Here is a 12,774-nt window from a genome sequence, read left to right as displayed (position 1 = left end):
CCTCAAGGGACCCTGTGGTTCCTCCCCCAGCGCTATTCCTGGTCTGGGTGCCTCCCGCCCTCCGTCCCCCTGCCTGACCTGACCTCACAGCTGGGAATCATTCAGCTGGGGGCGGGGCTGCGGACTATATAAGCCTGGACCTAGGTGTCCCGGGCACCCTGGAGGCCCAGCACCTCGACTGCTGACCCCTACACACTCCAGCCCGACCCCCAGCTGACTGGCAATGACGGGAAAAGCCACCGAGGAGACCCCTGCCGGTGGTCCAGAGGAGATGGCTGCCGAGGTCCCTGCCGGTGGTCTGGAGGAGATGGCTGCCGAGGCTGCCAAGATGCCCACCACAGAGCCCTCGGCAGAAGGGGCAACATCAGAGCCCACCCAGGAGCCCACTGGGGAGGAGCCGGCACCCCAGCCACAGGAACCAGCAACTCAGACACCTGCCCCCGCCGCCCTCGCCGACACGAAACCTGCACCTCCCAGCGAAGGTGACACGACCTCCCTGGTGGGTGGGTGGAGGGGAGCAGTGAAGCAGGGAGGGCCCTGGACATGAGTCTCACCTGCCCCTGCTTCTCCCCTAGATGTTCCCAGCGCGCCGCTGCTGCTGGTCGTGGAGGATGTGAGTGACAGCTCTGTGACCGTAAGCTGGGAGCCCCCAGACAGCCTCGGGCGGCTGGGACTCCAGGGCTATGTGCTGGAGCTCTGCAGAGAGGGAGGTGAGCTCTGGTCTGAGCCCCCCAGACCCCAGAGTGGGCCAGGGGACAGCAGAGTCAAGCCCCAGCCCTGTGGCTGGGTGGAGGTGAGGGGTGGGGGGACAGGAGGAAATGCAGAACTTTCCTCACCACTCGCCCACCGCCTCTAGCCCGGCCTATGTCCTCTTAGGCAGGAGGATGTCCCAGGAGGCCCTGTCCTCCTGCTGGGGAGCCTCTGCTGGAAGAGACTGGACGCTTTGATGAAAAGGAGCCCACTAAGTCGCAAGGACCCTGCTTGGGAGGGCGAGTAGGAGGCGGGGAGCAAAGCAGCTAGGCACTGGGGCTTAGAACCAGAGACAGTGAGGACAAATAGAGGGACAGGCCAGACACCTGTTGCTACCGTCCTGTTGTCTACCCCGTGGCAGCCATGTTCAGCCTGGCCTCTGCCTTTACCCCACCTTGCTGTGTGACTTGGCAAACGTGTCCCAGGCTCTCTGGGCTTCAGCAACCCCATCTCTTACCACCACTCCTGGTCTCTAACATCAGGTGTCTCTACTGCCACTTAGCAGAGAGGAGTCTGGGAAGTGGAACAAGGGGGAAAAAAGGCCCAGAGAGGGAGGCCAACTTCCCTGGCCACCAGCAAGAAGGGAAGCTCCCCCGCCCTGAGAAGGGTTCCCACAAACCCACCTTGCCCCCTCTCCACTTTCCCAGCCTCGGAGTGGGTGCCGGTGACCCCCCGGCCCATGATGGTGACCCAGCTGACGGTCCGGAACCTGGCTTTGGGGGACAAGTTCTTGCTCCGTGTGGCTGCGGTGAGTTCTGCGGGGGCTGGCCCCCCAGCGGTGCTGGACCAGCCTGTGCACATCCGGGCCATCATAGGTAAGTCCTGTCCCTCCACTGCCAGCCCTTCCCAGTGGCATCCTAACTGATGAAGGGAGAAACTGGCCAGGAGGAGGAAGAGAGGCCAATCCCCTGAGCTCACCTGCACACTGCGTGCTGACACTGTATTACCTTAAGAAAAATCCAGATCCTTTAGAAACAAGGGGACCCTGGAGCTTCGAGAGGCATTTCCCAGAGAAACACAGCCTCCAGGAGCCGGGTGATGGTTTCCCCATCTCAGAGATGAAAGCCCACCCCGGGCCCCCTGCCTCAGTGTCCCCAGGCCAAAAGCCCAACCTCTCATCTACTCTACTCTCAATCCCTCCAGGGGCCCTGGAGCTCATTTTCTGCCCGTTTCACGTGGCCTGGGGTCTCCAAAGATTTTGCCTCTCCTTCCACGCAGGCCTAGAGGCCCGCGAGAGGAAAGCAAGAGTTCTGCAGAGACCCATGAAGGCTCCTGCATCCCCAGAGAGCGGGGCTGTGCCGGGCCCAGGTGCCAGCTGCCGTCCCCTTGCTAAGACTTCTATTTGCAGGGTGCAGCCTATGCTTGCTCTCCTCCCAGCCCTGATCAGATTTCAGTCTGTTAATGGCAGTGAGTCATTTGGTCTGATCCAAGGTCTCTGGGGACAGCCCAGGGCCCCAGGGCGAGGAGAGATATAGGCCAGCTGGTGGCCTCAGGCCTTCTCCAGCCCCCTTCTCAGGGACAGACGGTTCCTGACCGAGGCTGGTGCAGAAACCCACTGTTGCGACAAGGCCTCCAGACACGGCGAGGGGGCTTCATGACCAGAGGAAGGGCCAAGCTTGGACCCAAGGAGACTTCTCAGCCACAAGGCTGAGGTGCGAGGGCACCAGTGGACTAGGAAGCTTCACAGCTGGCCCATGCAGCCAATTAGGTCCCAAGGGTCCAGGAGCCCCTTGAGGCCCCCAGCCCAACAGGAGTCACCCAGCCTGACTCCCTGGGACTGTTCCAGGTGGTTTGCAAGCCCAGAGGTGTCCCCAGCCTCTAGTCTGAGTGGACCCGCTCCCACCTGGCGGCCAAGGTACCTCCGTCTGAGCCCCAGGGTCCTGGGCCTGCTGGTGCCTGAAGCCCAATGCGGAAGGAGCCAGGCAGACTCAGCACCCACCCCTCCATTAAAATTCCTCTGGCAGGAGGGAAGGGGATTTCCTGGAGAGAAGAGGGGGAGGAGGCCGTGTACAAGTGGGAGCAGCCGGGCCCTCCTCAAGGGCAGGGCATGGCGGGGACCCTGTCCAGGATCCTCGGCTGCTCAGCTGTCCCTCCTCGGCCACCTGGAGCTGCCAAGCATTCCTGGCCCCTGCAGCTGCCCCTGGAGCATCCCAAGCCTGGCGCTTCGGGAGCCAAGTGCCTGCACAGCTAATCCTCAGAGACACTGTGTTCCTTCTCAGTCTTCTCCCCCTCCACCCTGCGGGGCACCAGCCAGCTGTTGCCACCTGTTTGCTCCTGCAGAGCCTCTACCATCCTCTCCTCACTCCCCACCAACAGGGCAGAGGCTGCCGCATCTACCCCTGAATGCCCAGTGGCTTCTGCAGTTGCACTTGGCAGGTGGCATGAGCCAGGTGCTCCCTCCGTATTAGCGGCTGCAGCGGGATGCCAGGGAAGACTGTCAGACGGAAGGCCGCGGCCAGAGGGAAGCGAGGAGGCCTGTCTGCTCTGGCCTCATTTAGGAAGACAGATCCCCACCCCTCCATCAGGCCAGGCTGTGATAGAGCACTGGGCAGCGAGTCTTGGGGGCTCCTCTGAGGGTCCTAGGGCTGGTAAATGTGGAAGGTACTCACTCCATCAGCCCAAGATGAGTGCTTTGGGCCAATGGGCGCGGCACCTGCTCTCCACCAGGGGGAGCCAGGGAGCCCACAAGGTCGACCGGAGCCTGGGAACGCCTGGGTCTGGGCGGCAGGGCAGATAGATCCCAGACTGGCAGGGTCAGTGCGCCAAGGGCGTGCCGGAGCTGCTTACCAGGTCACAGCATGGAGGCCCTGTCCTCCTGGAGCCTCCCAGCTCTCAACTCCCCAAGAGGATTTGGGTCCCTGCATCTCCAGAGTGAGCTACACCTTTCCAAAGGGAGGCAGTCCCCGAACACACCCAGAGTCCTCCAGCCAGCAGGCTTCGCCCGCACCCCCACAAGAGCCCTCTGTCAGCTACCCACTCCCGCTGTACTAAACCGAGACTCTTGCTTTGAGGCAGAGGCCCCCAAGATCCGTGTCCCCCGCCACCTTCGTGAGACCTACATCCGCCAGGTGGGAGAGACGGTCAACCTGCAGATCCCCTTCCAGGTGGGTGTGCCTCCTGCCAGCGAGCCCGGGGTCCCACGTGAGGTGTGTCAGGAGCGGGAAATGTCAGGGTTCCCGTGGAGACCCACCTGGGACCCACCAGGACGCCTCACCTTTCCCCGGCCCCATCCCCTGCTGTGGGCAGCGCAAGTCCCGGCTGGCAGGATGTCTGGAGGACGCAGCTCTGGTCAGCATCACTGTCTCCAGCCTCCAAGTCCCTCTTGGGAAGGGAGAGGGGGCCACCTCCCCTAAACCCAGCTCAAGAGCTCCCTAGGGCCTCGGGGTATGGCAATAGCACCTCCCGCACCCTCCCTCCCAGGGGAATCCCAAACCTCAGGCCTCGTGGACACACAACGGCCAGGCCCTGGACAGTCAGAGGGTGAACGTGCGAACGGGGGACCGGGACTCCATCCTCTTCATCCGCTCAGCCCAGCGTGCCGACTCTGGCTGCTACGAGCTCACGGTGCGGCTGGAAGGCCTGGAGGCCAAGGCAGCCATCAACATCCTGGTGATTGGTACGGGCAGGGCCCAGGGGACGCAGGGCCCATCTCAGCGGGACCCAGGGCCCCGCCTCCCACCCCAGAGCTGACCACTGGTGGGTCAGGCAGGACAGCGTCACAGGGGCCTGATCTCGGGTGGGGTGGCTTGTGTCCTGTCCATCCAGGACTCACACCTGCACCCTCTCCCACTCTGATCCTTCAGAGAAACCGGGTCCCCCCACCAGCATCAGGCTCGTGGACGTCTGGGGCTGCAACGCTGCCCTTGAGTGGACTCCACCTCAGGACACAGGCAACACAGAGCTCCTGGGCTACACAGTGCAGAAGGCAGACAAGAAGACAGGGGTGAGGCCTCTTGGGGCAGAGGGGCGGGGGGGGGCATGGCCAGGGGGGCCTGGAAGGCCCAGCCCATCCATAATCCACAGGCTGAGGCCTTGTCTGACCACCAGAAATTTACTGACTCCCATGTGGCTTTTGGCAAGCAGGACCTCAGTTTCCTCCCCAAAACCACAGTGTGTGTGTGGGGGGGAGGGGGCTGATTTGATTCCGGAAACAGAAACTGAGTGGTGTTTCTGAAAACGAAATCACCTAGGGATCTTGCTAAAATGCAAAGTCCCTCTGGTCAGAGCAGCGTGGGGTCCCCTGCTTTTAAGCCGTGCCCAGGTGATTCTTGGTTTGCAGGTCTGAGGGCCACACAGAGTAGCTCGATTCCAGAATTCTCTGAGGACCCCAGAGAGGTGACCGGAGGGGCCCACAGGGCCCTCTCCTGATGCCGTCCCTGGGGCCCAGGGCTGGATGGTTGGACTCTCAGGGTCGGGGGCGTGGAGTGAGGCCTCCCGAGGAAGGGGGTGCAGGCAGGTAGGGAGGGCGAGGGCAGGGGACAGGCTGACAGGCTGGGGGTCCCGCAGCAATGGTTCACGGTGCTGGAGCGCTACCACCCGACCACCTGCACCATCTCCGACCTCATCGTGGGCAACTCCTACTCCTTCCGGGTCTTCTCAGAAAACCTGTGTGGTCTCAGCTCCTCAGCGGCCATCACCAAGGACCTCGCCCACATCCAGAAGGCAGGTGGGTCTACCAGATCCGAAACTAAGCCAGACCCCTCTCTCCCTGTCTCCGACTTCTCCTGGGGGTCCAGAGACCCCCCCCCCCGCTGGTCTCTACCCACCCCCCAGGGCAGCTGCGCACCGGCACACACTCACACACATGCACCCCCTCAAGAACCTCCTCAGGGGGAACTGAAAGGCTCAGAGTGGCTGACTGGTTTTAACACGGCAGCACAGCGCCAGCCCATGCAAATGAGAAGTTCCGGGGGCTGTGTGCTGACTGCTGATTCCAGGCCTCGCGTGCTTCTCGGCAATGGGCCGTAGGTGGGCCTGGGAGATGGAATCGGGCGCCGTGAGATGGACAGCGAGATATGGGTACTCAGTCTCCACAGCCTCATGACCTTCGTGCGTCAGATGTGGCATTCCAAGTGGCTTCTCCCCCAGCCGTAGCTCGGCACTCCCGCGCAGTCTGTGTGGGCTCTGGAAGGCACATTCTTGTTAACACCAGCCTGAGCTGCACGGAATTAGGGAACTTTTTTGTTTAAAAAAGGAAAGCCAGTCAAGTCTGCAAAGACAAACAGAAATGAAATGTGGTGTCTCTGAGTTGCTAGTCTCTACTCAGCCAAGATCATCTCCGCTCTGGCTCCCCAGGCCGCTCCCTGCTTGCTCCCTGACAGCGAGGGGCACCTCTAGGCGTGAGCCCTGCAAAGCTGCCTCCTCCTGGCATTCCAGGGCCTGTGGGTAGCTCTTGCTTTGCTCCCCAAAGTTCCCAGAGGTCTGGAGGCCTGGCGCAGAGCCCTGGAGGAGGGTCAGCAGGACATGGACAGTCCCCCGCCTTCATGAGGCTCTGATCTTGCTCCAGACCTCTTGATCCTACCCAGGGAACCTCAGTCATCATGTGGCTCCCACCCCTAAGTCACTCGGTCCCCAAGGACTTCCTCTCCCACTGTCAGTTGGGAGCAAAGTGTGGACGAACATTATTCAAATCAAATGAGATATCGCGGTGTACGCCAAGGTTGTTTTAGGAAAGTAGAACTAACTGGCTCCTCCAGTTCACCCCATCTTCTCCCCTGAACCCAGATATTGTCGCCAAACCCAAAGGGTTTGTGGAGCGAGAATTCTTAGAGGCCCCCACCTTCACCCAGCCCCTGGCTGACCACACCTCCACCCCTGGCTACAGCACCCAGCTGTTCTGCTGCGTGAGGGCCTCACCCAAGGTGAGGGGCAGGGCCTGGCTGTGTGAGGGGCGGGCAGGGCGCCCCACTGAGGAATGCTTCCGGCATCTCTCCCCAAACCCGCGGGTGGTCTGGAGAGCCTGCCCGGCCACACCCCTCACACCAGCCCCTGGTCACGCTCTCCCCAGCCCAAGATCATCTGGATGAAAAACAAGATGGACCTCCAGGGCGACCCCAAGTACCGCGCCCTCTCTGACCAAGGCATCTGCACACTGGAGATCCGGAAGCCCTGCCCCTTTGACTCGGGGGTCTACACCTGCAAAGCCATCAATGTGCTGGGGGAGGCCTCTGTGGACTGCCGGTTGGAGGTCAAAGGTGAGGATTTGAGGAGCGTCCCCCTTAGGGGCCTGCCCACGGATGGGAAGACAGACACCACCTCTCCAGCCGGCTGGGTGAGGGAGCCCAGCAAGGAGGCCAGGAGCCGGCAAGATGGAGGTCAAGATGGCCTAGTGCGAGGGCGGGCCGGTGTGGGAAAGGAGGCAGTGGGTCTGGATCACCTGAGTAGGGCCTGCGGCTTTGGCCTCTCTGGCCCCCCTTCCCCTACGCTGCGGGTTCCCAGCAGACACACCGCTTCCAGTCCTGACCGGCAGGATCTCTTTCAGCCTCAGCCACACACTGAGGGGCGACTGGAGGAAGCTGCCAGGAGAAAGGTAACTGGCCGGGCCCACACCTCTGCTGCCTCTGGAGGTGCCAACAGGAGCAGGGGATGGTAGAAAGAAGGGGTGCATTGTTGGCTCTGGTGCAAATCTGCAATCACAGGCACATCCTGGGGGACATTTCGGTGGCACCAGGGGGCGGGCTGTGCTGGTGAGGCCGAGAGGGGATGACTCAGTGGGTGGGCACAGGACAGGGCCCAGTCCTGGGTGAGTGACCCAGGGCATGGGCAGGCCCTGGACCTGTCTCCTGTCAGAGGTGAGGATGACAACCAGACCCCGCCCTCACCAGAGGGTGGTTCTGAGGCTCTGGACGAGTAAGAAGGGCTCTCGGGGCTCAGAGCACAGACGGGGTGCAGGGTCCTTGTGGGGGGAGCTGAAGAAGGGAAGAGGCTGCTGCTTCCCCTCCTGCCCTTCACCTTTTGAGCCTCACATCATGGGCTCATGAAGTGTGTTTTCTCCCAGGTGCCACGACCTAAGGGGTCAAGCCCCCCAGACCCAGGATCAAAACGTGGACTCCCCAGACCCTGTTTTCACAGCGACAACAGATGGCTTTGCTCCCTGTCCTGGTGTAGCCTCCCTCCCCAGAGGCTGAGGCCCAGTGGCCAGGAGGGGCCCAGCAGGCCCCGGGCCAGGCGTCCCAGCACAGGGGCCCCTGGTGGGTGCAAGACCAGAGGGCCCCCGCAGGGCTGTGCTGGGGCCAGACACGCTCAAATAAAGGTGTGTGGTGTTCCGGTGCAGGGGCGTTGCTGTCATGACAGGGAGGCACTGTGTCACCTCAAGGGGTGCAATGTGTCACCATGAGGTACATGTGGTACATACCATGAGGCCTTCACATGTGGTACCAGGGGAGGTGCTGCCAGGAGGAGACTTGAGGGATTGCTACCCCAAGTACACAGCTACAGGAATAGGCATACCTTTCTCTGGAGCCCCCCTGGCTCCCACAGCCCCCACACTTGCCCAGTGTCCCTTGGCAGCTTCTCCCCAAGGTTGTCTGTTGTCCTCTGCAGGGCCGGGGTAGGCAACCAGGCTGAGACCTCTCCAGGAGTGTTCTGGCTTTTATTAGTCACGTGGCCCACTCTGGGGAGCAGGGGACACCCCCTCTGACAGAGGGAAAGGTCTGGAGGGAAGGCCCGGGGCTGCTCTTCACGCTGAGAACCCCACCCTCCGGATGAGGGGCACCCAGCTTCCCAGGAGGTCGTCGGTCCTTTCCCAGGTACCCTAACAGCCTCGATGCTGTAACAGAGCTTCTGAAGTCCCCGAAAAGTGCTAATGCCAAGGGGGCTGAAGGCATCTCAATGTCAGCAAGACCTTCCCACCCACGCTCGGGAGGGTGGTCTCTGGCCTGGGCCAGCCTGCCACACCTCACCCCAGGAGTGCACACAGTCTGCCCACTTCCTCCCCAAGGCAGGCAGAATGGCTCCCAAGAGACAGCGCCTATGGGGCTCCCCCATCTGGCCCAGAAGCGCAGAGATGGGTGTCACCTGGAAGAGTCCAGGCCAAGCTCCTCTTTGGGACGCGCTGGGCAAGACCGAGGGCTCAGTGCTGCCATCTAGTGGCCATCGGAGGCCTGTACCTCCCACTCCAAACTCACTGGGGGACTCCAAGCCCCCACCCAGGGTCCAAGGGAAATAGTGGAAAATAAAACACATGTTGGAAATGGTATCTGGACCTGCTCTTTCTGCCTCTCCCATATGATCTGGGGCTCCCCCAGCATGAGGAGCGCAAGCACCTGGGCACCCGGTATGGCCAGGAGGGAGCACAGGGTCCTGGCTCGCTGGTGGGAGTCCGGTAGAGACCCAGCTCCTGGTTCTTCCCCCTCGGCTGCTCTGGCCATCTTCTCCTCGAGAACAGGAGAGAAAGTGAGGCCAGAGCATTGAGTTTCTCTCTTTCCCTGGTCCTGGAGAGACTCCTGTCCTCTTCTCAAGTGGGGCCCCAGGGTTACACCGCCAGGGGCTTCCCGGGTTTGCCCACGTGGCCCCTGCGACGTCTCAGTCCACGGGTTGCCCAGGTGAACACTGGGCTGCTCAGTAAGTGAGGGCGCGGGGAGCCGCAGGCCACTTCCCTTCTCCCCTGGGGTGACCTGGTTCCTTCCTCATGGTCTGCCCTTCCAAACCTCCCCTAAGAGCCAAGGTGCAGGGCACCACACCCCACAGCCCAGCCAAGGGAGGCCTTGAGGAACCGGTCAAACAGTGGAGAGGTGCCGGCCGGGCTGAGATACCCGGATGTGTGCAGGTGGGAGCAGAAGGCAGAGTCTAGTCATCGGGCCTCTCTTCTGGGGGGTCCTCGTCAATGGGGGGTGCGGGCCGGCAGCGGAAATGGTCATTCCAAATCTTAAGAAAGGTGACCCGGAACTTCTGGATGCGAAAGGCATACACAATGGGGTTCATGGCCGAGTTGCCGTGTGTGAGGAAGATGGCGATGTAGATGAGGATGCTGGGCTTGTGGCAGGAGGGGCAGAAGAGGGTGATGCAGTTCAGGATGTGCAGAGGCAGCCAGCTGAGTGCGAAGAGGAAGAGGATGAGGGCCAGCGACTTGGCGATCTTCAGCTCCTTCCCGTAGTACTTGTGCGGGTCGCCGGAGGATGCCGACACCTTCTTGTTGAGCTGCTTGCGGATCAGGTAGAAGACCTCCAGGTAGATGAGGACCATGAGCAGCAGCGGGGGCAGCACCCAGACGAAGAAGTTGAAGTAGACCATGTACTCCATGCTGATGACCTTCTCGAACTCGCACTTGATCACGGGCTCCCCGGTGCTGCCGTTCGCCACCCAGGCCTGCTCCACCTGCCTCAGGTTGTTCCAGCCCAGCATGGGCGTGAGGCCCACCACGAAGGAGAGAGCCCAGCAGCCCGCGATGGCCACAGCCGCCCTCCGAGGCGTCACCACTGTCTTGTACCTGGGGGAGAGGAGGGCCGAGAGTGAGGCTGCCCCAGGGGTCCCTAAGAGGGGCCCCTCGCCCTCACCCCCCCACCCCCATCCAGGACCCAGGGAGGGGCTGCGCAGGTCTTTTGCTCCACGGCAGAGTCTTCAGGAGCTAAGATTCAGGCCAGAGTTGCCCCAACACTTGCTAGTCCCTGCTGCAGAAGGCGGGAAGCCAGACAATGATAATGATATCACAGTAACAGCAAAGGATCTCCCTTAAGAGTTTGTTTTTTTTTTAAAGATTTATTTATTTGTACATACAGAGCTGGGGTACAGGCCAGAGGCTCAGGGGCGGCGAGAGGCTTCACCAGAGACAGAGTGGGGAGCAGAACAGGCAGATCGACGAGGTACACTGCTGAGGGGAGCAGCGGGCGGGTCAGGAGAGGTCTGCCGCGCCATGTGGTCACCTCCGGGCCAGGCGGGAATCGAACTCATGCGGAAGTGGTTTTTAGCTTCTTAGTGCTGTGCTTTAACCCGCTGCGCCACCAGGGAGGGCCTCCCTTAAGAGTTTTAATAAAAATTAGTAAATATAGAGCCCTCCGTGGTGGTGCAACAGACTAAAATGCAGCTCTATGAAACTCTCCACACCACAGCCACTGCAGCATGAGTTCGATCCCCGGCCAGGGAGCTGACCCATGTGGCGCAACAGACTTCTCCTGTCTTGCCTGCTTCTTCTCAGTGTATCTCAGTCAATCTGCTTGTTCTGCTCTCCCTCAGTCTCTGGTGAATCCTCTCACCCCTCACACCTCTGGCTTGTACTCCAGTTCTTGTATGCATAAATAAATAAATCTTTAAAAACATTAATAAATACAAATCAATAAAGGCAAATCATTTACATATGCTCCACCCATCCCTACTGGTCATCTTCCTGCTTCTCAACAGTACTGGTACAGACAGGGCCCAATGGACAGAAGAGGAAATTGGGGCTCAAAGCGGTCACTTGACCTCCCAAAGCCACACCCTCACATGCACCTGAACTGGCCAAAACAGCCAAGACACCTCTTCCCTTGGGCCAGCACACACACTCCGTCATGGTTCTCCCTGCCAACGACCCCACTCACTTCCGCCTTGACCTCCCTGGCCCCTTCCAACCACTGGACAGTTTATCTTCCAACAGGAAGATAAACTGAAAACTAAGCTCTGTCCCCGGCTGTCAGGTATTGTTCTAGGGAAAGAAAACCGCTGGTCAGTGAGCACGCCCCCAGCCCCGGGCTTGGCTGAGTGGACACAGGTGTGGGTGCACGTCTCAGCAAGAACTTTCCAGGGCTTTCTGTGCCACAACGCTCTGTGCTGGGAATAAGACAAAGGAGCCTTGCGTGCGGGCAGCTCACATTCGGTGGAAAAGCAGTGAGGAAACAAACACAAGACAGCCACAGCTGTGATTTGTCCTTGGAAGGACACGAGCAAGCCATGTCAAGGGGCGGCCTTTTCCTGCTGTGACTCAGGGAAGATGAAATCATGTGGGTGACGAGGTCAGTGGATGGGGTTGCTCCGGCCCCCAAGACCTCCCCTCCCCACCCCGCCGAGGGCTAAGGATTTCACTGTCTCTGGGGCTCCCGCTTCTCTCTAAGGCAGCCCAGCCAGCAGGCAGCATGTCCTCTGCCCACACACTGGTCTGAGAGCCAGTCCCCGGCTGGGGCTCTGTGCCCAGGGGCTGGCTCAGGAGCAGCAGCCCAGTTGTTATTTTCCAATGCAGCTTCCCAGAGGGGTGCAGTGCCCGGGGCTGTAAACAGCTACTGAGAGCCACCGGTGCGAAGGGGGAAGCCTTGCTCTGTTTTCTCTGCCTCTGCAAAATCTGTGGCTCTCTCCTCCGCAGCAATTCTACGCAAGAGTCTTCTCACCCCGATACCTTTCCATCTCCCAATGTCCACAGCTCCAGGAAGGCTTCACGAGGGTGGGAAGAAAGTTATTTCAGGGGGATGGGAGAGGTCAGACCATACTCCGCCCCCCTCCCCGGCCATGTTTCAAAGGTAAGCACTGGTACAGACCTTTGGAACTGTTGCAGGGCAGGGAGAGAGGGGCATCACTGAACCCCCCTTACAGAACCTCACTCCCAGCTTTAACATCATTTCAGTGGGGAAACTGAGGACCCAAGATGAAACCCACAGCCCCCTACTCTGTGATCAGTCATGGACTCCGGGGTCCCCAAAGCACCAGGGGCTCTTGAAAGCCACCAGCCAGCTCCCTGTGCCACCCCGAGATCTTCTGTCCGACAACCCTTGCCCTCCTCTTTTAACTAAGCCCAGTTCCTCCTCTGGATCCCCACAGGAAAGTTAGCCTGATGCAGACACCGGAAGTCAGTGACCCAAACTTGAACCACAGTTCTGCAATGTGCAAGACCAGCTCTTCCTCTGCAGAATGAGATGGTGGGATCCACTTCAGGGGGTGAAGATCAGATGAGCTAACGCATGAAATTTCTCTGCAAACACTCCTGAGCCTGAGCTCCTACCAGTCACCAGTCACCCGACACCCCTGGAAACCCCTGTGTCTCTAGGAGCTCAGAATGCAGCCTAACTAACAGCTCTGCAAACATCAGCGCCTTCTGAGGACCACCCCACGCCTGTGGCTAGC

At 60.5% G+C, this 12,774-nt stretch overlaps 2 protein-coding genes across 4 annotated transcripts in view; one reads left to right on the top strand and one right to left on the bottom strand.

Moving 5' to 3' along the window:
- The first annotated feature begins 223 nt into the window (after positions 1-223).
- On the top strand, positions 224-7,761 carry MYBPH (myosin binding protein H). Its single transcript, XM_004685265.1, has 11 exons — positions 224-283; positions 320-482; positions 576-710; positions 1,398-1,565; positions 3,766-3,854; positions 4,171-4,366; positions 4,554-4,693; positions 5,257-5,416; positions 6,475-6,611; positions 6,758-6,944; positions 7,748-7,761. Exons 1-11 carry the CDS (start codon positions 224-226, stop codon positions 7,759-7,761), a joined length of 1,449 nt encoding a protein of 482 aa, XP_004685322.1.
- A 564-nt stretch (positions 7,762-8,325) lies between these two features.
- ADORA1 (adenosine A1 receptor) overlaps positions 8,326-12,774 on the bottom strand; it is a 32,415-nt gene continuing 27,966 nt past the window's right edge. For all 3 annotated transcript variants that reach the window (XM_012726997.1, XM_012726996.1, XM_004685523.2), the window contains one exon: positions 8,326-10,177. In XM_012726997.1, the coding sequence (XP_012582451.1) occupies positions 9,538-10,177 (640 nt within the window). In that variant the 3' untranslated portion in view covers positions 8,326-9,537. The remainder of the gene's footprint in view (positions 10,178-12,774) is intronic.

This window comes from Condylura cristata, unplaced genomic scaffold (genome assembly GCF_000260355.1).
Source record: "Condylura cristata isolate star-nosed mole 26May11 unplaced genomic scaffold, ConCri1.0 scaffold00018, whole genome shotgun sequence".
Taxonomy (NCBI): Eukaryota; Metazoa; Chordata; class Mammalia; order Eulipotyphla; family Talpidae; genus Condylura; species Condylura cristata.
This window is presented reverse-complemented; position numbering and strand designations above follow the sequence as displayed.